This window comes from Dermochelys coriacea, chromosome 20 (assembly GCF_009764565.3).
Source record: "Dermochelys coriacea isolate rDerCor1 chromosome 20, rDerCor1.pri.v4, whole genome shotgun sequence".
Lineage (NCBI taxonomy): Eukaryota > Metazoa > Chordata > Testudines > Dermochelyidae > Dermochelys > Dermochelys coriacea.
Genome location: NC_050087.2, coordinates 16,976,223 through 17,003,613, shown reverse-complemented (window position 1 = coordinate 17,003,613; position 27,391 = coordinate 16,976,223). Strand labels below are relative to the sequence as shown.

The 27,391-nt window shown below is 40.1% G+C and overlaps 1 protein-coding gene and 1 long non-coding RNA gene across 3 annotated transcripts; one reads left to right on the top strand and one right to left on the bottom strand.

The window, feature by feature from the left end:
* Positions 1 to 363: 363 nt before the first annotated feature.
* Positions 364 to 18,064, top strand: LOC119845614. Of its 2 annotated transcripts, XM_038378075.2 has the most exons (6): positions 364 to 2,183; positions 6,051 to 6,261; positions 7,233 to 7,317; positions 7,986 to 8,090; positions 9,303 to 11,270; positions 17,223 to 18,064. In XM_038378075.2, the coding sequence occupies exons 1-6, from the start codon at positions 2,156 to 2,158 to the stop codon at positions 17,514 to 17,516; spliced, it is 2,691 nt and encodes an 896-aa protein (XP_038234003.1). In that variant the 5' UTR covers positions 364 to 2,155; the 3' UTR covers positions 17,517 to 18,064. The 2 variants fall into 2 exon arrangements, with proteins under 2 accessions (XP_038234003.1, XP_038234005.1); XM_038378077.2 differs by lacking the exon at positions 7,986 to 8,090.
* A 120-nt stretch (positions 18,065 to 18,184) lies between these two features.
* Positions 18,185 to 26,315, bottom strand: LOC122458394. Its single transcript, XR_006278434.1, has 2 exons — positions 22,376 to 26,315; positions 18,185 to 19,152 (listed from the first exon to the last, which is right to left on the bottom strand). It is a non-coding gene; the product is annotated as an uncharacterized LOC122458394 (long non-coding RNA).
* Between the last annotated feature and the right edge of the window lie 1,076 nt (positions 26,316 to 27,391).

The following is a 27,391-nucleotide window of genomic DNA, read 5'->3' as shown; positions in this document are numbered from 1 at the left end:
GCGGGGCAGGGGGAGAGAGAGACTCCGAATGGGCGGGAAAGCCCTAGTTGTGCTGAGGGGAGCGCATGCCCCCCCTTCTCTCCTGAGGTGACTATCGCGCTGGGGGGGGAGGCCCGCCGCCCCCCGGCCTCAACAGACGCCGCAGGGCTGTGGCTGGGCTGCCCGCAGTAGCACCCGGCGCCCTCCCGCCGCAGCCAAGCAACGTGTAACCGTGCGTTGGCAGGATGCGGCGGCGGCAACAGGCCGGCTGGTCCAGAGGCGATGGGCCACTTCCGGCCGTACCGTCAGGAGGTGCTGGTGCAGCGGAGTGATGCCAAGATGCCACCTTTCGGAGTAGCAGCCGTGTTAGTCTGTAGCCGCAAGAAGAGCAGGAGGACTTGTGGCACCTTAGCGACTAACACGTTTATTTGAGCATAAGCTTTCGTGGGCTACGGCCCACTTCGTCGGATGCCCCTGTGTCCCAGCGAGATCACGATGCGCTGGCGAAGACGCCGTCACACCGTGCTGGCGAGAGCCGGCCGGGAACCGGATGTTCTGTCCCGTGACAAATTTAGAAATTCTGAGGAAACGTGGCCTGAATTGAGACAAAAGGCTAACCTTTCAAAACAAAAGTCTAAATACAATTACTGTCGTAGGTCCATTGAAAACGTTCGCTTTTGATACATCTGAAGTGTTTCAGTTTGATTTTTGACTATTTTAAAGAGTTTTTACTGTAAATTTTCAAAACCAAAAGCTGCTTCGAAACTAAAAATCGAAACTTTCTCTTCTGAAAATGTCAAAGCAGGATGTTTCCACCTTTTAAAAACTTTTCCCAATTTTTTTTTTTTCAAAACACAATTTAGCCAAAATAATGCAAAATTTGGTTTAGTTGAAATGGCGTTTTCCAATGGAAAACTGTTCTGACCAAAAAAAACTTCAACCAGCTCTAGTGCTGGCACAATGCCGGCATGCCAAGATGCCATGTGGTGATGAGGGGATGTGCCATTCAAAGTGACATCACTACATTGCCTCGGAATGGCACAGTTTTCTCAATAGCAGGCCCATACCGCTGGAGATCACTCCCTGCAGAAAACAGGCTTTTAGAGTAGCAGCCATGTTAGTCTGTGTTCGCAAAAAGAGAGACTGCTGAATTGGAATTAATTTGCAAACTGGATACAATTAATTTAGGCTTGAATAGAGACTGGGAGTGGATGGGTCATTACACAAAGTAAAACTATTTCCCCTTGTTTATTCCCCCACTCCTCTACTGTTCTTCACACGTTCTTGTCAACTGCTGGAAATGGCCCATCTTGATTCTCACTACAATAGGTTCCCCCCCTGCCCTCGCTCTCCTGTAGTAATAATTCACCTTACCTGATCACTCTCCTTACAGTGTGTACGGTAACACCCATTGTTTCATGTTCTCTGTGTGTGTATATAAATCTCCCCACTGTATTTTCCACCGAATGCATCCGATGAAGTGAGCTGTAGCTCACAAAAGCTTACGCTCAAATAAATTTGTTAGTCTCTAAGGTGCCACAAGTCCTCCTTTTCTTTTTCCCTGCAGAAAAGTGATTTACCAGGAAGCTGCCCACTCTTAGAATAGAAAGAGCTGCAAAAAGAAGTAACTCATTGCCCAAGCCTTCTGAGCTGGTTAAATCCTGATTTCCTAGTTCACTGGTAAAACTTCAGGCAGTAGGGGTGCATGGTGCTTGGCCTCTCTAATTGAGATCTTGAATATTTCAGTGTCAACTTTGTAAGGTATCTAGATACTTTGATGATAGGTATAACAACATGTGGGCAAAATCTGTATCTCTGTACCTGAATAATCTGCATAACTTCCCTTTGTCTTGCATGAGAAGACAAGGCGGGGGTAATATCTTTTTTTGGACCAACTTCTGTTGGTGAAAGAGATAAGCTTTTGAGCGACACACAGCTCTCTTCTACAAGACAGCTACAACAGCACTGCATATACCTTCATTTGGCATATCCACTCAAATATTATGGATGGGAAAAGTATCTCCTGGAATTATGTACTAATAATTTTAAAAATCCATAGTAAAATTTCAACATTTATATTTAATGTTGTTTGCCTTGTATGAAATAACATACACTGAGACTCGTGTATCTTGAGCACTCTTGTGTTTCCCCCATCTAGTTTTACCAAGCCGTCAAGATGAATAAAAGGAAGAAAGAACTACCAGGTAATAATAATATAATACCAGAGCCCAGTTTGGTGCTACAAGTGGGTGTGAGATGCCACCACTTCTTTCTTTCCCCCCAACCTAGCAGAGTCGAGGGGTGTATTGAAGCCTACTAGTTTCATGTACCTGGTGCTGGAGAATAATAAGAGGGCTTCATGTTTCTAAAACTGAATTGGCTCTTTATTAAGATAATTTTTTACAGAGATGTTGTCTACTCTAGCATTCAAACCATGCGCAGGCAGACTGGTTCTTGCCTGGTGTCTCCTCCAAACCTTTTCCACCCTGCAAAATGTGTTTCTCCATCTCCACGCAGATTGCTACACTAGTGAGAGGGATCTGGTTTTAAGGAGTTTCAGGGAGTACACACACTCATATTTTAAACAACTGCACAATCTATTGTGAGACACTGCTGTCTCATTTTGGCACCTCACATGGGCAGATCTTACTTTGTGGGCGGAGCTTAGAAGAGTACCACCACCCGCAGGCGCCGGCTTCCTCCAGGCCCTGAGGGTGCTTAGCACCCCCGCTCTGCCCCACCCCCATGCGACCCCTTCCCCCAAACCTGCCCTGCCTCTTTCCGCCCCTGCTCCACCCCAGGCCCCACCCCCACCCCTTCTCCCAAGTCCCCATCCCCACCCCGCCCCTGCTCCACCCCTGCCCTGCCTCTTTCCACCCAGTTCCGCCTCCTCCCCAGAGCAAGCCCCCCCCCAGTGCCTCCTGCATGCCATAGAACAGCTGATCGTGGCAGGCAGGAGGTGCTGAGAGGGAGGGGGAGGAGTTGATCGGCAGAGTTGCTGGTGAACGGGGGTTGGGGGGCAGTGGCTGGTAAGCACCCACTAATTTTTTTCCGTGGGTGTTCTAGTCCTGGAGCACCCACGGAGTCAGCATCTATGTCACCACCGTTTCTCCTCCTTTCACCTTTGCACTTCTATAGCAACTTTCATCTGAAGATCTCAAAGTATTTTACTGATATTAATTACATTTACAACCCTTTTGTGTGGTAGATATCTATTATTATCCCTGTTTTGCAGATGGGAATATGGAAGCACTGACGTGCAGTAATTTTCCCGTAGCCACACAACGAGCCATTGACAAAGCAAGGAATAGCACCCAGTTGGCTCCTCCAGTTCCTTTATAACACTTCCTCTTAGGCAGTGCTTAATTTGTAAAGAAAGAGGTGCCCAGGCTCAAACAATAACAATGGCATCCTCTGCACAGCATGACCTTACATGCACTGTACATGCGAGGTCACACTTTGTACGTCAGTGACAGAAGAGGTAAAGCGCTACTCTCAAGTGGAGAGTTTTGTTTTTGTTTTAATAAATATTTCATGAAGTTTCTCAGTAGTCTGCACTTAGAGACCCTGGCTGTTTATCATGTAGCAAGCCCATTTCTTCTTGTTTGGGTACACAAGAATTCACCATTTGCATTGTGTGTTCCTGCTGTCTTTCTTGATTGCATTTGTTCTTACTCCATAGGATATCAGAAGGGAGTCTGGCCTGGTGCCTCTTAGTACAGTTGGTAATAAAGGACTAGAGTTGATGAGATTTTCAAGTGGGGCGCACAGTCTGCAGTGTTTTGGAAAGAATCCTCATCTTTTTACCCCTGTCTAACTGAAACACACTTTGAAGAATCAATAAATGCTGCATCTTTAAAAATTCAGCACAGCATGAGAGTCCATTTTAAAAACACTCTAGAATCAATCAGATCTGCTTAGGTTCTTTTAACTTTGGTGGAGAGTATGGGAAACTGGTACTCCTAGAGGGCTAGCAGCACTTACTCTCTATTCAAAGATCAGATGGCAGTGCATGCATGCAAGAGCAAGCTTCCTGCCAATGCATTGCAGTAAGGACCTAAAGGCAAAGGGCCTGATTCTGCTCTCATTTACACTTAGGCTCGGAAGGATTAAATTTTTTTCAATAAATGTCAGTAAATATCTATTTCATCGTAGTTTGCAGTGTTGTAGCTGAGTTGGTCCCAGGATACACAAACTGATGAAAAAATATTTCTGTCAATAATAATCAAAATGTACAGAAAGGCAAAGTATGAAAAATGCTGCTTGAGAATTTATAAGTATTTTATTTATGGATATTTACTTTGTATATTTTGATAGGTGATGTTGATAATTTGTGTTTTAACAGTTATAAAGTTTTAATTTTAAATCTATGTCTATTGGCATCAAATAATTGTCTGACCACCTCATAATTTCCTACAACTGTGAACATTTAAATCAATAAAAATAGAAAAAAATACTTGAAACCTGTAACTTTGCATAATGATGAAAATTTAAATAGATACAAATAAAAATGCTTAAAAATTAAACATTGGTATTATCTATCAACATTATGAAAAAATAATAATCAAATTCTGCCAAACCTATTTACACAGTTGTAACTGCATTGACTTCAACAGAATTGCTTCTGATTTACACCATTATGTAAAAGAAGAATTGGGTCCAAGGAATGACATGACCAAACTAAGCTTAACCATATGGGTAATAATTTTTAGTTCTTACTGCTGAACTAGTTCATTCTCAGCTGCCTCCCCTGAGTAGAACCTGTCTAATCTACTCAGAGATTGAGTTTTGTCAAATTATACATTGTGGCATAATTATTATGTAGTTTGTGTTATGCAGCTTTCTGGTAGGTGGAGGATCACTAGAGAATTCCTGTTCAGCTTCTCTCAGCTGGCAGTGCTTACAAGTTTACTCTAGAAAGGAGACCTGGAATCTGACCACTGCATAATTCACTTTTAACACTGGCAACATACATGAGGCTTTCTTCCAAGATGCAGAGGGGGTTTCAGGATTCCTTTCTTAGCATTTGTTTTCCAGTCTGCCAAATCAGGAGGTGTCCAAAGTACAGCAAGTGGGACAAATACAGCCTGTAGCCTCTTAAAATATCACTCATGGCTAATCTGCTTGCAACCTCAGGATGAAGACAAACATGGACAAATTTAGGTTTTATTGGTCATGAATTTATCCAACCCATACGTTTTATTCATCTACTGAGAAAAATAAAAGTACCAGCATCTTTATTTAAACTGATGTAAATACTGTACTGAACTGGCTAAGGCACCACTGCCCTCAACTGGGATCAGAAGTCCTCTACTGTGTATCATAGGTCCTATATTGCTAACAACTAAAGAAGATCCTCCTTTATCTCAGATGGTAGAGATGTGTGTTTCTGTAGCAGAAGGATATTAAATTCATCTTTGATATTGTAATTAAGCTCCTGATCACCATGATGTGCAGGATAGTAATTTCTGTGAAGTTTCTCGATGCTCAATGAATTATTACAATATACATAAAAAATAGGTTCTGGCAGCTAGCAAATATCTAATGTAGCTTACTTCAATGTTACTAAATCTGGAAATCCCTGTGCCACATCATTAAGAGGATTGCTGGATACAGTTAAAGGGCCTGATTCTGAGTTACATTAAAGCCAATTTATACCCCTCTGGCAGTGTAAAAATGCTGCTTTACACCCACTTTACGGCACCTTAACACTGCAAGAGTGCTGCAAAGGGTCCTTAGCATAACTATCAGATCCAAAATCATCTGTAGCATTTTATGTTGGGTCACAGATTGCATTAGAAATTTACTCTTAGTTTGACATTTTTATGTAGCCACAAAAATTAATGCAAAACCTGCACTAATAACAACTTGGTCAAATATATAATAATACTTTGAGCTTATTAAGTTTCCATTGATAGGGCCTGTGGAGTAATTTCCACAGCTCTCAAGCTACAATGTAACTGTACAAAATTGCACTCTTTTTCTGTTCTAGATGAGAGATGTAGTGTAATTATTCCTGGTGCATAGAACATTTATCAATTTGACTTTTTAATGATTTTTTCCCTTAAAAGAAGGAAACAATGAATTCAGTGTTTCCAAAGCAAAAAGAAGCCTTAGGGAGAACTCCCAGCTGACAGCAGAGAATAATTTTGAAATACCAATACAACCTCAATCCAATGATTCCAAAAGAAAATCAAAACCAACTACAGCAGGAACAAAGCAGGAATGGCAAGAGAAAAGCCAGGAAAACACTGAAGCTTTGACAGTAAACTTGCAAACAAGGTAATTGGATTTGTTCCCCATGAAGCACTGGAATCATCAGACATGAGTTTCTTGGATGAGAGAAGACAGAGATTTGGAGTAACAAAGGCAGGGGGGGAAAGTTCTCACTGTAGAGTTGGGTGAGCTGGATGAATATGGAGAAAGACTTCCTTTTTCTGACTCCCTGCTCATTTAATTTTCACTGTCTTTGATCACTTGCACAGAATTTCTTTCACATAAGATTTCTTTATAGGAGAACGTTCACTTGAAGCCTGAAGGCCAAATTCTGCAGTTCTTTACTCAGGCAAACCTAATAAGTCAAGAACTGCAAGATTTGTCCCCATGGACCTTATTTTCAGAGTTATTAAGCATGTATAACTCCAAATGAAGTTACAGAGTTGTGCTGGCTCAGCACCTCTTAAATTAGGCCCTGTATTTATACCAGGGGTTCTCAGACTTTTGTATTGGTGACCCCTTTCACATAGCAAGTCTCTGAGTGTGACCCCCCCCTTATACATTAAAAACACTTTTTTTGTATATTTAACACCATTATAAATACTGGAGGCAAAGCGGGGTTTGGGGTGGAGGCTGATAGCTCGCAACCTCCCATGTAATAATCTCGTGACCCCATGTGGGGTCCAGACCCCCAGTTTGAGAACCCCTGATTTATACTGTATATGTTTGCTTCAGTTTTACTGGTATATATTAATAATAATACTTCGTGTTTCAGTAGTGTCTTTCAGTTGAGGGTCTCAGAGTGTTTTACAGATAGTCTCACAGAATTCCTGTGAAATGGATCCATATGGTTATCCCCTTTTTACAGAAGGAAGAACAGGCACAGAATTATTATGATTTGCTCCAAGATAACATGGCAAGGCATTGGTAGAGCAGGAAATAGAATCTGTGCTCTAGCCTCTCCCTAGGGAATTTATTAATTTGTTAATTTACAGTTCCTAAATGTGCATGCTGTTGTGCTCTCTTTTTCTAACCAGCTCAAATGATAAAGAAAGAAAGACTACCTCTGAACTGAAACAGTTAAGTCAGGCAAAGGAGTTTATTTCTCTTCCTTTATCACAGGTAAGTCTGTTCTAATGGTGTGATGCAAAACTAATATTAGCAATAAATTGTACTGTGGTCTGCTAGGTGCTGTCTAGACATTCATCTGTTAGTGAATTCCCTCCATGGCACAGCTGGATTTGATTTCACTATGTAGCTGGATTTGTTGTGTGTACATATTGTTATCTCCTACACCTCAAACTTGGATGCTCATGGTTTGTTGGCAGCAGCTTTACCAAAGCAACATGCATTTGAAAAAGGTTGACCTAGTAGAGATGCTCCCTATGGACCACACATTCATCACAAGATCTAAATACATATTAATAATGTGCAACTAATATAATCCTCTGTTCTACTGTAAAATAAAAGAAATGTTAAAATGTGTGAAATTATGTGAAATGCTTTCTTTAAATTATTCAGCTCTGTTTTCTATGTTCAAGCAAGTAGTCTATGTGAGTTTAGATTCAGGCTTGACATGTTATTTGGAAGATTGAAATGGGTTGGTTTGCATTATTTAATTAGACAGGATTATAAAACCAGATAAATTCATTCCCTTGTTATCTTTCTAATCAATAGTGAAAGTGTCTGATCTGAGGGAGCTCCGGTCAGGGTTGCTCAGAGTGCTGTATTACTTAGTACCTTTGGTAATAACCACCCTTTACCCTCATCATCATTTAACTTGGTTGTAGAATTCAGCAGGGAAGTTTGTGCCAGTCTTTGCAAAACCAAAGAAAGGTTTGACTGAAACACCTGAGAGAAATGATGGAGAAGCAGCAGGGTTTCAAACAGAACAGGTACAGCACTGGATCATCAATTAACATGTTAGACAGCCCTACCAATGCATGTGCAGTTATATACAAGAGCACCTACAATTTACACATACCTCTTGTTATATGTTGGAGAACATTTAGCAAAATAATTCCTTCTGACTCTAAAATTTAAAGCACATTGTATTTCATATTAATAATTAAAGATGAACATATTCCATGCAACACAGTACAATGGAACAGTACCCAGGAATGAGCCCCTTTGGTTCTTCCAAAAGTTTTGTCCATATATGAAGAGAATGAAAACATGCATGAAATTTTCAAAAGCATCTAAATGACTTAGGAGCCGAAGTCCCTTCTTCAAAAGGCACTTAGGGTTAAAGTCCCTTTCAATGAGACTTAGAGGCTTCTAAGTGTCAAAGTTACTCTTGAAAATGAGACTTTGGCTTTTAAGTTACTTAGGCACTTTTGAAAATGTTTCCTGATGTCAGTAATATACAATAATTGACCAGCCAACAAGATATAATAAATCTTGGCTCTGCTTATTGTAGAACCATAAATATGAAGGATGGGAAAAAAACCTGTTAGGTCCATCTACTCTAGTCTATTTCCTCTTAACTAGGCATGTAAGATTGCTATGCAATCTCTTTTCTAGTGCTTTGTCTTGTTCAGTTTTAAATGACTCAACGACAGGGTTTCCACTAAATCCCTTGAGAAATTATTCCATGGTGTAAGTTGGCTCAGCAGAGTGGAACAACTACTATATATTCCCATGCAAATGGGAGTAATAAATCCAGGAGGACTAAAAAAGGGAAAGCTGTTCAGTGGGTGTATTTAAAAATCTTTCTGAATTCTGTGAACTGCAGCATAGTCTGCTGTTGGCAGGGGTCCTTGGGAGATTCATCAGGCCTCAGAAAACTGTTCTGAGAGAGAGAGGACAAAGCCTCATGCAGATCCTGGGTCAGTGTATATTAAACTCAATGGAACTATGCCAATTTACACCATCTGAGGATTAGCCCCCACTACTTTTCATTGTCTGCTAATGGACTTTCAGACACCTTTGGGAACAACTGATTATTATTAACTTTATCACATACTTACATATAATTTTCACCTTTGTAAACATCCTCTGAATTCAGTGCACAGCTCCTATAAATTGCCTGGTAATTGTTTGTATAGATTGGAGTAGAGATCTATAGACTGGAAAATACTGAAGTTGCTCTGTTATTTTCCTTCAAGATACTAATGATGCACAAACTTCAGGAAATATTAGAGTCTAATCTCCAATGCACAGACAGCAATCCGGCATGTGAGTCCTCAGAAGCAGATATGCAGGAAGCAAAGTTCCCACCAGAATCATTTCAGTTGATGGGGACCAAAGTGCAAGAAGCTGGAGATATGGTAATTTCTCACTGTCAGAAATGTACTAGCGAAGGGCTGGATGTTAAAACTCAAAACCAGCACAAGATTAAAAACATAAGCAATGAGGCTGCTATGGTAGGTGATTCTCACCAAGGAACAGGGATAGCATTTAATTTACAAGAAGACAACTGTGACAAAATAACCTTCGTGGAACTTGTTCCCTTATTTCTAGATACTTTATGTCATAAGGATGCAGGCAGTCATGAAAACAGGAACCTATCTCTAGGGTCACTTGAATGCCCCATTGAAAAGGATGTGAGCTATAGTATACTAACAGAACACAGAATTTCTGACAGAGGTAAAGGCAATCAAAATGAAGACCTTCTGAATAGTTGCCTTGAGAATGTGGACCAAAAGAAACCTACAGAGGAGGATGAAATTGCCATAAAACTAGACAACTTTGTTAAAGAAGAAAAAGAGACTAAAAATGTTCATGGGGAAGTCATAGATCTGATGGATACAAGCATCAAAAGCAAAATGGAGAGCAACCTAATTAAACCTCAATTTTTAGTAGATTTAAACATCACCACAGATAAAGAAAAGAACAACTCATGCACAAGGGGCAGAGGAGAAGAGCAAAGCTGCAGTGACAAAGGAGCAGAGCAGAACAGTCCATTCAAAGATGGCAAAGCTGCAGAACAAAACAGCCTTCACAGCAGTGGCAAAATTGCAGAACACAGCAACCTGTGCAGCGCTGGTCAAATTGCAGATCGAAGCAGCTCAAAAAGCAGTGTCAAAGCCACACAGCAAAGTAGTCCATGCATAAGTGCTGAAGTTGTAGTAGAGCAAAGAGGCAATTGCAAAGTCACAGAGAAAAGCAGCCCACAGAGCAGTGGCAGAGTCTTGAAGCAAAAGAGCCTGCAAAGCAGTGGTAAAGTTTCAGAGGAAAGCAGCCCTCACAACAGTGGCAGAGTCTTGGAGAAAATCAGCAGTGACAAAGACAGAGATATTTCTGGGAAGGATTTTCTTAGTAGTACTCAATCCATGATTGTTGATCTGAAGATGGATGTAGAGGTTACTGAATCAAAAAGCATACAAGCTATTGAAACAATCAGTCCATTCTGCCTACAAACTGAAGGGTGTGGTCACTCAAAGTGCAGCAACACCTCACTGCAACCAGTTTTTTACACTGGAGAGAGTGATACAGGCAAAGAAGAGGCAGAAAAGAAGAGTGAGATGTCTGTAGGCACCAGAGAAGAATCTGACCCAAATGCTTCAACCCTCTTGATTGATAATAGCTTTATATGTGAGAACAATCAAGAAGATTACATCACTTTGGAGTGGTGGAAGGAAAATGGAAATGAGAAGGTGAGGCCTGATAGGAAACAGTCACCAGTTAGTATCTGTGACTCAAGACCTAATTTATTAAAAGTGAAACAGTCAAATACAGAGATTGTTCCAGAGGCAGGAATAAAATCTTCTCCCCTTTCATTTGGCCTCCCGTTGAATGTAAAAAACAATGAAGAAATGGTCATTTGTGAGAAAGATAAGATGGACCCTGTTCCCATGGAAAATCGTCTTTCCTCTATAGATGTTCTTGAGCAACTGGAAAGAGAAAAGGTGATATTCAATCATAAAAGAGAAACTGATGCTAATTCAGGTGGCTGGAAATCTCTTTCTGCAGCAGATACAGGTTTGCCTAGTGGTGCACTGAGGGATCCTTCCCCCGTGGACCAAACCTGCTCACCTTGGGAAGATGCACTTTCTCTGGATCTAGAATTGTTGCCTGACAACCAGTTACAGAGTGTCCTTGAAGATAACAGAATTGAATTTCCACTGCAGCAGGTAAGTTGTCAAGTTACAATAATGTTGAGCATAAATACCCATTTTGAACTGAATTGGGCCCACCTAGCATACAAAGGAAAACTACATTCAAAATGCACCTGGCCAAATGTGGAATTTTATATATAGATGCACAATTTCTGACCTCTTTTATGATCAGTTTATAGTGTACATTATGAGATTTTATTAGGCCTACCTCAGGCCCCAATTCAGCAAAACACGTAAGCATGTGCATAATTTTGAGCATGTGAATAATCCCATTGGAAGTCAGAGGGACTGTTCCTGCATTTTGTGACAATTTGGAGTATCTGCTGACATCTTACAAATTTTGGTTGATTTTATGAAAATGCTGTGTAACTGAATGCCCAGGAAAATTGGGTTGACCAAGTTTGTCTGCAGGGAAGGGGACAAGGGGTTTGAACAGTGGAATTTCCCCAGAACAAGAAAACAAAGAAACCAGGTGTTAATACTAGGAGATAAAAACTCATAAAGCCAGAAAGGAAGCTTGGGTAGGAGAGAAGAACAAAGGCTCATGCTTTCATAGGAGTCCTTTATGACTGAAGGACCAGCTGAGGAAGAAGGAAGCTAGCTGCAGGAGACAGATTATATGATTTAGAGGCAAAGCCATGTACAGGAGGGGGACACCTAGAGGACTCTGACCATATCCCAAAGAACACTCAAGAGTGGTGAGAAAACTGAGGCAAGGAATAGTGTGTAGGTGTTTCATTATTGTATCTGTATATCTCTTGTGCTGTTTAAATTGTGTTAGAAATATTTGCAAAGTCTGTCCAATATATGCTTCAACTATTGTGTGTCCCTGAAAATGAGGGTGCCCACAAGGCTGTAGCTCTGGGAAGGTTGTGTGTATTGAGGAGTCTGGGGAGCTAGTCACAGAGCCTGGGCAGTTATACTATGAGTCTCAGCTCTCAGAATAGAGGATCTACACCTGAGAAGGTGCCTAGAAACCCAAAGCCAGAGGCTGTGCCTGGACTCTGCTCAGACTTAGGAAGCTTAAAAGCACGAGTCCAATATGCTGGGACCCAAACACTACAGCCAGGTGAGTGTGCAGGAGAGAGAGCTTGACAGAGCTATGACATGTTTAAAGTTAAATGGGACTCCTTACATACTTAAGTGTTCTACTGAATTGGGGCTTAAATATAGACCCATTGAGTAAGGCATTTCTGATAAGGGCATTTATTTAAAACACTTCTTTTAAGAACAAAATCAACCCCCACATACTTTTTTTTAGCCTTGATGGCATTTGTTTAAAACATGCTACCTTCGGGTAGAATTATCCAAAATGCATCCTGCTGGCCAAATGCAGCCTATAGTCTTAAAATGTAGCTTTTGGCCACATTCCCCCTAAATGCCAAAAGCTGCAGGGTGAGAATAAAACTGATAAACAGGCAAAATCTTCAAAAGTGACCATTACTTTTGTGTACCTCCATTTTTGGGTGCACAGCTTGAGCTCTTTAGGATTGGGGTCTAAATACAGCCTTTGGGCTCCCTAAAAGTTGCCAATGAGGCTTTTAGTGTAGCACAGTTTGGGCAACTCGTTAGAGAATATACCTGCATGAGAGTTCTGCCTGTACTCATCACTGATTGCTTAATAACTAATTTATTAATTATTGTTATTATTATACCAGGATGCACAAACTTTGTGCAAAACAACAATAGGATTTCCTCTTTCCTGGTTTTAATTTGGCATGGAACATGAGAGAGGGATAACTACACATTGGAATTCTATTCTATACTATTCTATTCTATATAGGTTTTTATACCTCACTCATCCCGTAATATCTGAGCACTTCCCAGTAGTGCATTAAGCAACTTCTCTTGGTGTGTCAAATTAAATCTTTATGCAGAGCATTTCTCTATTTTTGAATTAACTTCCTCCCTCTCAGCCATTTTCTGTGGATAGTAATTGCAGTCCTTCCATCCCTGAAAGAGATCTGTATCCTGAAAGAGAATGGCGTGGTCCAAACATACCAGTCCCAATCATTAATATATCTTACCCAAACAAGCTGCAACCCAGGTAGGGAGACTTCCTACTGAGCAATGTGAAACCTTATTTTCAATATGTTCCTTCCATTCATAGTTTCATGCTCTGGACTAAGCAATATTGCATTTCACCAGTCCAGGACTGTACATATTGATCCTGTCTACTGGAAATAGAATAATTGTTATTTCAATGGACTTCTTTGGTACTAGGAACATTTCTGACAAGAAGGGATAACAAAATTCAATTGTATTTCAAGCTATCATGGAAAGAATGGAAAGTGTGAGCTGGCTGTAGTCCTGATTTTAGAGCTATACAGACGCTCTATCATTGCCACTCTATATGATAAGTATCCATGTATAAATATGTGGGTACTAGCTTTCCTTATGGCGGGGAGGAGGTGTGAGATGGCATAGTGGATTCACATGCAAAGGTGTGCTCGACACATGGATTAGAGTTGGGGACAATCTGGAATTGGGCAATTACATTTTGCCTACCTAAAGCTTCCCTTGCGGTTTTAAATGGATCTAATATTTACTTCCTGCCCTAAACTATTGCATAATGTTGCTGAGGGCTTCTAACAGCTTTGTTCCATGCTCTTCTGGAGTGGGTGAACAAAGTCATTACTAAAGTTTGCAAGGCATGATGGAATACTTTCTGATGAGTGATGTGTAGCAATGTGAGATACTAGTTTCTGGTCAAATACCAAATATGGGGAATTTCTCATTGTATAGGTAATACAGCAGGAATCGGCAACCTTTGGCATGCGGCCTGCCAGGGTAGGCCCCCTGGCGGGCTAGGCCGGTTTGTTTACCTGCCGCATCTGCAGATTCAGCCAATCGTGGCTTCCACTGGCTGCGGTTTGCCGCTCCAGGCCAATGGGGGCTGCAGGAAGTGGTATGGCCCAAGGGATGTGCTGGCTGCCGCTTCCCGCAGCCCCCATTGGCCTGAGACAGCGAACTGTGGCCAGGGGGAGCCGCGATTGGCCAAACCTGCGGACGTGGCAAGTAAACAAACCAGCCCAGCCCACCAGGGGGCTTACCCTGGCAGGCCGCATCAATGTAATACAGTTTTCTTCCTAGAACCTCATTCTGATTTTTCTGAAAACAAGAACATAAGTAAAAAAATATCTGAAGAGCTTGAAAAAATGGAAACTAGATATATATAGTAGAAAAGTTACGTCAACCCAGCTATGTTGCTCAGGGGTGTGAAAATCCATGTTCCTGAGTGATGTAGTTAAGCCAACCTAATCCCCAGGGTAGACAGTACTAGGCTGATGGAAGAATTCTTCTGTCAACCTAGCTCCTGCCTCTCAAGGATTAACTACAGTGAAGGGAGAACCCCTCCCATCACTATAGTGAGTGTCTACACTGAAGTGCTACAACAGCACAGCTGCAGCACTTTAAGTGTCCAGGTAGCCTCAATATATAATGAGCCTGATTTTTGTTTATGCTAAGGCCCTTTTACCCCTTTGGCAGTGTACAGAAGCCTTAAAGTGGGAGTAAGTTGCAGTTAGCCATATACTGTATAGGGGCCTTAGTATAAATGAGACTCAGGCCTAATGTTTTAGCTGAGTGCATATTGATGTGTTGGTGATTAGGGCTATTTTAGTTCTTCTCTCCTTCCTTTTTTCATCAGGGTTGAGATGATGGAGGGGGGTTGTGAGCCCACCAAAGAGGAAGATGCAACAGATGTTGTTTGTGGTCTGATTATTGAGCTCTCTAATCTCAAGTAAGAACATAATTTCTGTATCAGGGATGGTATATGTAGAACTCTTCACAGCATGTGATTCTCTTGATTATTGACTGAAGGATAGGAGGATTGGTTTATTGCACTTTATAATACAGACAGCTTCAGAGATTTGGTTTGTTTTAGTGTCAAATGTCCAGGTCTTTGTATGCCCTGTAAGAGATTGAACCTGTACAAGGCATGTGCACAGTTACGTGGGCATATGGGCAAGGTTAAAAAGTGATTAGGAGAGCAGGGAACACAGGATAGGACTCCTGCACTAATGACAGAGCTACTGTGAGGCTACCATATCACTCCTAAAAAGAAAAGGAGTACTTGTGGCACCTTAGAGACTAACACATTTATTTGAGCGTAAGCTTTTGTGAGCTACAGCTCACTTCATCGGATGCGTTCAGTGCAGTCCACCGAATGCATCCGATGAAGTGAGCTGTAGCTCACGAAAGCTTACGCTCAAATAAATGTGTTAGTCTCTAAGGTGCCACAAGTACTCCTTTTCTTTTTGCGAATACAGACTAACACAGCTGCTACTCTGAAACGTATCACTCCTGTGTACCAGCAGGTTGAAAATACTGCTTACTGTGAAAGACTTCGTTTAAGATTACTTATGCTAGAAACCTCCATTCACACTTGTGCTGGAGTGTAACAGCCTTACTACACACTGTGCTGCAAACCACACAGGGATTTGAAGGGTCAAAGTTTATGGCATTGTCTTTGCTCAGAAAAAAAAGATACTTTTTCCAAAATCCTAGTGTACATACAGCAAATGGTAATTACATAAGAATGACCATATTGGGTCAGCCCAATGGTCCATCAAGCCCAGTAGCCTGTCTTCAGACAATGGCCAGTACCAGGTATTTCAGAGGGAATGAACAGAACAGATAATCATAAAGTGATCCATCCCCTGTCACCCATTCCCAGCTTCTGACAAACAGAGGTAGGGACTCTTCAGAACATGGTTTTGCATCCCTGTCCATCCTGGCTGATAGCCATTGATGTACCTATCCTCCATGAACTTATCTAGTTTTTTTTTTAACCCTGTTATAGTCTTGGCCTTCACAACATCTTCTTGCAAAGAGTTCCACAGGTTGATTGTGCATTGTGTGAAGAAATACTTCCTTTCGTTTGTTTTAAACCTGCTGCCTTTTAATTTAATTGGGTGACTGCTAGTTCTTGTTTTATGAGGAGTAAATAATATTTCCTTATTTACTTTCTCCACACCAGTCATGATTTTGTAGATCTCTATCATATCCCCCTTAGTCATCTTTGTTCCAAGATCAAAAGTCCCAGTCTTATTAATCTCTCCTCATGAAAGTTGTTCCATTCCCCTAATAGTTTTTCTTGCCCTTTTTTGTACCTTTTCCAATTCCAGTGCATCTTTTTTGAGATGGGCAACCAGATCTGCATTCCAGTATTCAAGATGTGGGATACCATGGATTTATATAGAGATAATATGATATTTTCTGTCTTATTATATATGCCTTCCATAATTATTGCCAATATTCTATTAGCTTTTTTTACTGCAGCTGCACATTGAGTGGATGTTTTCAGAGAACTATCCACAGTAACTCCAAGATCTCTTTCTTTTTAACTTGGGTTAGTTGATCAAAGTAAATCCTAATCTCTACTAGTTAGTTTTTTAGTGTAGACTGTCCACAGTCAGCTGCTAGCAGATAACATGTTAAAATACGTTTCCTGTCTTCATGATTTAAACCCCCCCACTCCTTTTATTACAGTGAAGACAAGGTCTGAGAGGGGAAAGGATTTCATTTATTTAAGATCCCTATTCAGAAATTTGAATTAAATAAATGCAAGTAAACAAACCATAAAATCTGAAGAGTTTTTACTTTTAGGCCCCATTCATCTTTAATCAAATGAGCAATCCCTTCCTTATTCACATGTTTAAAGGTAAGCACAGGTTTATACTGAATGGGGCTTAATGCTTTGTTAAGATTTTTTGCACCTATTTAACATTTTGGAGAAAATCTCTCTTTATGAAAGACACAACAAACCTGTTCTTTCAATTAAAGGTGATCTGCAAGGGAAAGAAAAACAGTGTGTGAATTATAGAGCGTTCAGATTAATGAAGGACAAATTTGTGATCTTTATAAGAGTGGGGTTTTTTTTAAAGATATTTGGAATCTCATTTCTGCAGCTGTGTGGAGAGTTTGTTGCTAATGTGAAACACATCTTGTTTTCATTCTTTCTAGTCGATTGATAATGAACACCCACAGGGATCTGGAGTCTTTAAAGAGGCTGAAGTACAGAAAAAGCAGACAGTCGGGAAGGTTTATTGCTCATGCCCTGAAGGGAGCGACAAATATTCTGTACGCAGTAAAAAAATGGAAGGAGATCTAGGACTGTGCATCAAATCAGAACCAGATAATAGCATTGTTTGGTTTAACGGTTTAAATGGCCAGAGGTTTTGTTCTGTTCTGGTGTTGCTTTTACTCTCCTACATTTGGCATTTGAACCTTATTCTTATTTACGCTAAGGCCCCTTGACACCAATCTAGCCATGTTAAATCTCTTTTTCACTGCCAGAATGGAGTAATGAGGCTGTAGCATAAATGAGAATAAGGCCCAGTGTCTTAGAGCCAAATTCTTGCTGGCTACTGGCTGATTGCAGTACAGGAATAATATCCACTCATCTCCTGCCTCCCCAAAGGGCACATATACAGAGTTAAAAAAAAAAAACAGTTGTATGCTCAAATTCTGGTCATAAACCCTTGGTCTTTCCCTTCCAACCTTGTCCAGACTAGAATGTAAAGGTGAAATGTTGAGCCATTCTAGCTACCATGTTTGAAAAGCCTAGGGTAGACAAGGCAGCATATACATGCTAAACTGTTCAAGATAAACCCTAGTCTCCCCACTTAAGACTTCACCTCAATCAGTTTAGCATGTGTTTAAGGTCCTAGACTTTTCAACATACCTTTCATCCTTATCTAGGCCAGGCCTCCATCACTTCTGCTATGGAGCCCTTGCAGAGCAGGCTTTCTTCATGTTTTCAGGGGAAACCAGAATTGAGGTGCTCTTTTGAGTCCTATGACCCTGCAACAGCTTGGATTTGTGCTGCATTTTCCTGGTATAAATTATGCAAAACTTTGGCCCTTGAATTAAAAGTGAAACTGTTTACCAGCTGTTTTAAATCTATAAGGGATGGCAAACCTGAATGTTGATATTTATTTATTTTCTTTCCTCTTTTCATTCTGTATGCAATAAAAAAAACAATACTAGTTGAACACAATCTTCATAATCCATGGATGAGTCTTCAGACATTTCAATACTTCATTATCCCTATAATATCATGCACCATTGGTTTAAAAAAAAAAAGACAGAATTATATAATACATTTTTTTACTAGTGAAACAACATAACATTTTCAATAGAATGACAACCAAAAACTGGCAAATAAAATAATTTTCAGAAATAACTGGCAAATAAAATAATATATATGTATAACATATAAAACAATTTTCAAAGAAAATAAAGACAGGAAGACTTGAGACTCTGTGAGGGAAAAACAAACATTTCTTAAACACTCACCCACTTAACATTAGCTGGTAAATTATTAACCTTGTTACCTAATGCCCCCTCAACTCAAATATGGGAACACCTAGCTTCTAAGAGCTATTAGATTGCTGTGTGAGCTTTCACAAATGGCCAGAGTGCTGTCGGAGTCTTCAGGCCAGGACTATTTTGTTGATATTCTTTCTCATTCCCTTCAACTGAATGACATAATTGCACAAAGACAGAGCCATCTGCCATCAGCTTCCCAGGTGTAAGTCTTACCCCTCCATGAACTGGAACATCCAATGGAAGCCAAAGCAGGTATTTGTCTTGAATAGAAAAGTAAAATGGTCCTGTAGAATGGTAGGCAAGTTAATGATGCTGGGAGAATTCACCGCCATACTCTCTCCCCTTATTTGCCACTTCACTCCAAGTGCCAGATGGAATCCGGCTCCCAGACCTCTCTCCCCACATTGCCTGCATTACTCATGATATCTCTTTGGCTTCCTCCATGCCATCCTCCTCTACTATTGATGCAGATGGAGCAGCAAATGCCTGAAATGCCAGAGGAGGGACATCACCTGAGGCAGAGTTGGGAAGGTGAGGCAAAAGATGCCTCATTCTTTGGAACCTGAAAAAAATTAAGCAAATGTAATTCTACACCCCCTTTTTCCTCAGAGGACAACATGTAATTATTGGGCTAAATCCTGACCAATTTAGGACTTATCTACATGAGAAAGATGCATCAGTTGAACTAAAGTTTTTATTTTAAACTGTTTTAGTTAAACTAGAGCAAACCCCTATATGGATACTCTGATTTTGGTTTAAGGGTATGTAACCTTTTGTAATCTTTATGTTGAAATGTTTCCAATTAATATTAAGTTGTTAAACTTAATATTAAGTAGTTAAAAATGAGGATGCAATAAAACCAAACTTAGTTTTCAGGTTCAAGCCTCTATGTTGGTTACAGAACATTTATTTAGTAGAGGACCACAAGGAGACACTTGGAATGATACAACCAAACTCTATTTAAAAGGAAAATGATAAGCAAGCAGAATTCAATTACTATTTATGCAATATTACAGTTAAACTTCACCTGAAGGATGAGATTGTGTATCAACGGGTGATCAGCTCCACTGACAACAAAGTGAAGAAGAGCCTTATAATCCTGGAACATAATGATACCCATCTGATAATAATTGAAGCTCCTTTGCAATTTAGCAAAACTTCTCCTTTTATACTCAATTATAATACTAATTAGCATTAAACTGCCATTTAGCATAATTATATTTCCACCACCTTCTTATTGGCTCTTTACATTACCTATTATTTAAATTAACATCTGTACCAGTGTTCTTCCCATTCTGTCAATATAGGTAATATTTTAATAAAACATTCATTAAAAGCCTTGCTTAAATCAGTTATAACCAAAACTTAATGGTAACATAACCCTGGGTCACATCCTGCTAACTCTTACTTTCACATAACAACACTCTGTTTCCAACTTATCTGTAACTTTCTCACATTAGCATCTTCAGTTTTCCTCTCACTAAGCCTAGTTTAGGCCCAAAATCTACCTGATACTTATTTCTTAACCCAAACCATCCTATAGACTATCAGCTTGTTTTGAATTAAACCAATTCCTAAGCCTAACAAAAAACCACTTTTTAAACAGTTGCAACTTCCTTGTGTATATATGATCTTATTCAGTTTTTACTTAGGGAAAACCCAGAATTCTGCCATAGTAAAAGTTTGAGTAAGGATTTCCGGATTTGGTCCTCTGTTTGGGAGTTATAATCCTTTCATGGCTGCTTTATAAAAAAAAAGTCGCTTGGAGTTCTACAGTTGAAAAATTTATTATAAATATCAGTGACCTGGAGCAAAATAATTCTAAGAGTCAAGGCTTGTGACACAGTTGAAAAAAGTTGATTCACTTTAAGTCAGTTAAAAAAAAACATTTAAGTTAATACTATGTAAGTATTAATACTATGACCCCTATGAGGTCACTCATAATGATTTAGACAAGTTAATACTGATTTAGCTTGCACCAGCTCATGCAGACTTGAACCGATTTAACCTGACAGAAACCGCTTTATTTTGGTTTAAGAATAGCTTATTGGGATTCAGCTTAAACCTGTCCTAACTGACTTAAGATAAACCAAAACAAACCTTGTTTAAACCAACATAAGGCTGTGTCTACACTACAGAGACTATACCAGCATGGCCACATGATAGGAGCACCACCTACCCAAAGTTAGTTACATGACCTTGGAGGGAAGCCCCTGTTGACATAGCTGTATCTACAATTTTGCATGTGGACAAGCCCTCACAGGTGCAAACTAAACTTCTATAAGCCAAGTTTAAGCCGATATAGGAGTAGCCACACACAGAGTTGCCCCAGTTTAACTAAATCAGTTTAATTTAAAATCATGCCTTCAGTATTTAAATTGGTGCAACTGTGTAGTTCTGGCCTCAGTCATTATAAATTATAGCAGCCCTCTTTAGTCAATACTACCATCCTGTGGCCATTTCTTTAAAGTTACAGCAACTGAAAAAAATAATCAAAGCCTACCCTTTCTCACTAGTATTAAAAGCATTTTCCCTTGTCATAAAATGTGTGGCTCTATGAATTCTAGGTTTATTTTCTCGCAGTGGTTAAACCTTGGAGACAAGGCATCAGGATTCCTGAGTGATATTCCCAGCTATGGGGACTAGTGTGGTTTAGTAGTTAAAGCAGGAAGTAAGTAGGTGACTCTATCCTACTCTCTCTTCCCAGCTGTGCTACTGATTCATTGGATAAACTTGAACAGTTCACTTTATCTGTGTGTGCCTGAGATTCCCCATCTTTAAAAGGGAGATAATATTTATCCATTTCAGAAGGGGATTGTGAAGATTCCTCAGATTAAAAGAGCAATAGAAGTGTAAAGTATTATTACATTAAACACATGGAAAACTTTTCCCAGAAAATTCACAGAGAAGCCCAAGGCTCAGCAATGAGAGGGATTAACTAACGAGCGTTTTATTTTGCAGTCGAGAAGAAAAAGTCAACTAAAGTTACTCTGGATTTACATTGGTGGAATTGAATGCCAAATCTGGTCCTAAATGTTTAATTTGTGGATATGTGGGTACTAACAAATGTCCATGATATTGTAACAATGTCCCAAAACATCCCCTCCTCCTAGGTAGAGAGGACAAAAACTCAATGATTATCCATTTGTGGTAGCAAAATTAGCCTGACAACACTCTGTGAAGTTGTTGACTTATCCCAGTTTTATTGATGTGTGAATTGAGGCAGAGAGGTGAAGTGGTTTGCTCAACAAGATCCCAGAGCAAGTTAGATCCTGTCTACACTGCAACTATAACCCAAGTCAGGGAGACAATGTGAGCTGTAGCTCACGAAAGCTTATGCTCAAATAAATTTGTTAGTCTCTAAGGTGCCACAAGTACTCCTTTTCTTTTTGCGATCACAGACTAACACAGCTGCTACTCTGAAACCTGTAATTACAGGACAGTTGATCCTTGATTTGGCTACAATCCCATTAAAATCTGTTGTGTAGACAGAGCCATAAGTGGGCTAAAGCTAGAAATAAAATTGAAGTCTACTTTCTCTCTCAGTCCTATGTGTTATTCACAGTGCAATCCTCTCTTTCTTCTGGAAATTTCAGACAGGGAGCTGTTATCACTGGAATGCATGCCTGAGTCATGAACTTCCCACATATATTCATGGGGTTGATAATGCTGAGGTTATTGACATTAAACATTTTTTACTTACGAGAGTTCAGCAGCAGGACTACTTTCAAATTTAAGTGGCATAGCTAGGTTCTCAGCAAAAAATATGGGAAATAAAACGTTACCTGAGCATGGAGTCCAGGAGCTGAAGCCTTTCCATTTTAAAAGTCATTTGGCAGGGATGACATATCATCCTTGTTCCTTTCAGAAGGGGCACTGGGAAACCGAATCACCCGCTTTCCCACTGAATTCCTGGAGGAGCAGTTGTACACTGAGGTGTATCCCTTCTGGGTCAGGGGACAGAATCGTTTGGTGTGAGCTTTATCCTGTGTGGCCCCACACTGGGGGCAGATGTAATTACGCAGGATTGGACATTCCACCCGTCCCTTCTTGTCTTTTAAATTGTGCGCCATATAAATATTCCTTGACTCTCCATTGTGCTTGCAAAAAACACAGAGAGAATTTCCTGTCAGAGTCACTGGGGAAAGGTCTGTTCTGAATGTGGGACTGTCTACCTCACCTTCAGAGACAGCAGTCACCTGCAAGTTGTCCCATTTATTCTGTTGTTTTTGTATCTCTTCCACCACTTTTGCCAGCCCCAGATAGTCCTTCCACATGTCAAACATCTGAATATCCTGCATCTTGTAACTCTCAGATGGCTCTCAGTCCCTCCCTGAATGTGTTTGGGGAGTAAATAGCAAAATGTGCTTTTACTTTATAAAAGGGCCATCAGAGGTCTCTCCAAAGGAGCCAATCACATCTTTGGAATCCTACCTGACAAATATAGTCAGTCCCCTCCCCCATCAGTCAGCCTGGAGCCAATGAGTCTGGTTGCTTTTTTGTCTTCATCCTTTTTCATTTTAAAGGGTTATCTCAAAGAAAAGTTCTAAAAGATAACTGTCCTGCAAGATTACCTTGTAACATGTTTAGATGCTTGTTTCTGAAAAAATATTGAAATGAAAAGTCAGCTATTCTTGTTTATATACCTTGTTACAATAATAAAGTTTTTACATTTTGGAAAAAAACAAAAAAAAAAATACATTACCTTATCAGAAAACCGGGGATTTAAAGTCACAAAAATCTGTGACTTTTAGATCAAGTATTAAGAATTATATAGCTTTGTAACAATGCTGAAATTGCAAGTAGTATTTCAAAGAGATTTTTTAGTTGCAAATAGGACATGGGCTAAACATTTGATTGTAAATGCGGCTGCTTAAACTCCATTTCTGCTGAATTTCTCATCAAGTTCTTCTTCTATTATTACCTTGACTTTTGCAACTCCCTTCTTTAAGGCCTTTCCCATTCCCAGCTCTCTAGACTCCTTAACACTGGACACCTTCGTATATACAAAAAGTGGATCAGCTACACCACCAACTGCATCTTTGAACACATGCTGACCAATATTGTCCATTGTTCACTTGTATTCCCCTGTCTGTGGCCTGGTCTAAACTAGGAAATTAGGCACTACATCACTCAGGGATGTAAAAAATCCTCACTCCTAAGCAAGGCAATTAAACTGACCTAACCCCCAGTATAGACCGTGCTCAGTCAATGGGAAAATTCTCCTGTTGACCTAGCTACCACCTCTTGGGGAGGCAGAGTACCTATGCTGACAGGAGAACCCTGTTATGATTTGATGTTTTGGTAATTAATGTAAATATTTCTATTGATCTTAGATTTAAAAAAACAACAGCCTCTCGGCTGTCCTCGGCTGGTGTAAACGTCATAGTCAGCTATAGGAACTAAACCAATTTATGCCAGGTTTTCTCCCCTCTCCCCACTCCATTTTAGCAAGACTTTGAATTTTGGGCCTAACTATTTTGGACAGTCTTTGTAATCTTGCATTCCCATTGTCAAATTTTACAGGGCCTAATCTTGCAGTCCTTACTCGAACAACAGGAGTTTTGCTGAGTAAGGCCCATAATGTTCATATTCCATTCTACCTAGGAAATGTTCTCTTGGCTTTTCATACCCAAACATCTACTACTGGAATTCATCAGTTGAAATCTATCCACTGCAACAATGAGGGAACCACAGCAGATTTCCATCTCATTAGAATTGATTTTCAAGCTGCAGGAGACCTGGCTATAAAAATTGCTTTTTACGGAACAACTGAAATACTTTTTAGTATGCTCAGATCCCCTTTGCAAAATAACTAAATAACAGGCACATAGGATGAAATCCTGACTGCAGACAGACTTGAGTTTGCTGCTCTAACCACTAGACATGTTCCCTGACATTAAATTGTGATTCGCCATTTTTTATTTTAAATTTATAGTCTGACCAACAGGATTGACAAAACTGCAGCCAATTCTTCTACGATTGTCATCCAAAATCTTAAGAATAATATTAACTTCTCAGCCAACTCTTCACAAAACATCTGCCACCTCCAGTCTCACTGTTTTAATGTGTTTCAGTTCATACTTATAAATGAAGATCTTTGCAAGACTTACAATGCTGTCTACAAGTATCTGAAACACCAAGGAGAAAAAAGGATTATTTAGAATAGCCCGAGGCATTGTGACATAAATAATAAAAGGAAATTTAAGATGAGTAACTGAAAATACAAGTCCTAATGGTAAAATTAGTAGAATAATCTCCCCAAGAAGAGAGGAATTATCTATCTATCCTGTTTTACCATGCTCATCACTGTAGTTTCTGAGTGCTTATCTAAGCCCTGGTGCTCAAGTCTTTTAAAACTACACAAAGCACTTGACAATAGACTGCAGAGAACAGGCATACGCTAATTGAGATATAGACTAGCTGAGGATAAAGCCCTAATATGTCTTTTATATTTAAATTTTATGATGATTGAAGTTAATGGCAGATGCAAGCACCTATGAAAATCAGTCCACTATTTTTTGTTTTTTAAAAATATTATTTACTCCACAAGGACTTTGAAATTCTCCAGCCTTTGTCTTGCAGTCTTATATTGTATTTAGATTATCATTTCCTGAAAGGTCCTAAGCATTCCAAATGAAGTGATGTCCCATCACTTTGTCAGCAGAAGGTCAGAAGACAAGGTCATTCCCATGTGATGTGTCCATTCCAATCACAGTTGCATTCATTGATCAGTGAGTTTTTCCTTCAACAACACAACCCACCGACAGCAATGAATGTTGATTGTGACTTTTTGGGCTTGTAAGAATCTGTCCGCAAGCACCATAGGAACGGAGTTGGAGCACTGAGATTAAGCATATATAACACATTCATGCTTATATAGCAGGAAGATCTCAACATTAATGTTTAATCTAAAAACATTAATTAATTAAACCTGTGTAGGAAGGGCAGTATTATTCCTATGTTATAGATAGGGAAACTGAGACAATACTCACTGATTGTATTCCAGAATAATTTATTCTTCTTTGGAAGTACACTAATTATTCTAGCATAAAATTACTTTTATTCTGGAACAAAGTGTCCATGCAGGGAGCTACTCTGCAATAATAATTGCAGAATACCTTATTTCACAATAGCTATTCTGGTCAATTTCCCTGTGTAGACAAGTCCCTTGTCTAGACAAGGTCTTGGTGGCAGACATATGAGCAAGAGGAACAGTCAACTCTGTTTGACTTTACCCCACGAATGTGCGGTCTGAATGCCTCACACTAGCTGAGCTGTGATACCCACATAAGTTGTTGCAACTGTGCAGTTTAGAACAGGAACTGTCTTCAGGAGCAGACATACTTTACCCTTTGGGAAAGGCATTATGGATTTATGATTAGGGAAGGGGATTTTGAATAAGGAGTCCTGAGCTATTCTGCAATAGCTAGCCTACTCATTTTCCCTTTATAGACAAGCCCTAGGAGTTAAAGGTCTGATATTAGATTGTTAGCTAACTCAATGTAATTAACACCTTCTAACCAAGACAAAGTAATTGTATTTTAGAATGTACTAAACTGTTTGAGTGAAGGCCTTGTGGGAGACCTGGTTTTAAACCCAAATCCTTCAATTCAGCTGCTGCTACTCAGGCCGCAGGGTACACTCAACGGTCGATGGTTTAACGTTACTAAGAAAACTCACCGACAGCGTTGAATGTTCACTGAAACCTTTGCATCTTTGTAGTTTAGGCCACATGCATTGCTGGACATTTTGAGTCTTGGCACACAACAGACAGCTTTGCCCTCCTCCTGTTATTTCCCCCACTTCCTATCCCCAGTCCAATCCCAAATTCAGCTGCCATTGTCATTCTTCGTTCATTCTGCTCTGACCATGTCTCCTGACTCCTTAAATACACATGTAGCTTCCATATCTCTCATTTGCTTCTCCTCACCTGGACTGCTCAGTTCCACATATATTTCTGCCTTCATCTCATCCTATATTCCTCCCCACTCCTTACATTCCATTCAAGCTACCTTCTCACTGCTTCTTTTTGGTATGTCCACACATCAAAGCAAAATCCAGGGCTGGCCCATGCCAACTGACTTGGGCTCGCAGGGCTCAGGCTGTGTAGCTGTTTCATTTCTGTGAAGACTTCCAGGCTCGGCCCTGGAGGTGTCACAGAGCCCAGGCTCCGGCCCAAGCCCAGAAGTCTACATGGCAATGAAAGAGCCCCACGGCCTCAGCCCTGTGAACCCGAGTCAGCACAGGCCAGCTGTGGGTTTTTCTTTGCTGTTTAGACATACCCTTGGACCTGGTCTCTTTTGCCAGCTTCCTCTATTCCACCCCATATACCTAGAGTAGCCTTTCCACTAATATACACCAAGCTCTCCGTTAAGCCCCACTGAGTTTATGAAACATAGTAACCAAGTATATCCATGTATGTTCTGTCTTGCATTGCTCAGTTTGGTTTTCCTGCTTTTGGGGCCTGATCTTATAAACACTTACTGCGCATAGAATTTACCACCATGAGCAGCCCCACTGAAGTCAAGGCTATCCACAGTAGTAATTATTTGTAGGGTCAAGTCTTTTTGGAGCAGGGACTTATTATCTATTATCCCCTGACGCGACTCTGTAGAGCCATAAGCATTTACAACACTACATACATGGTTATTAATAGTAATAGTTCAATTTAGCTCATTCATCCCAAGTTCTCCGTCCTCTCTGTATTAGGACGTTCTTTCTTTTGTGTGTTTCTATGCTGATGGATGCACTAGAAGAGCATAGAGAAAGAGATTAACTAGATTAGAATAGAAAGAGAA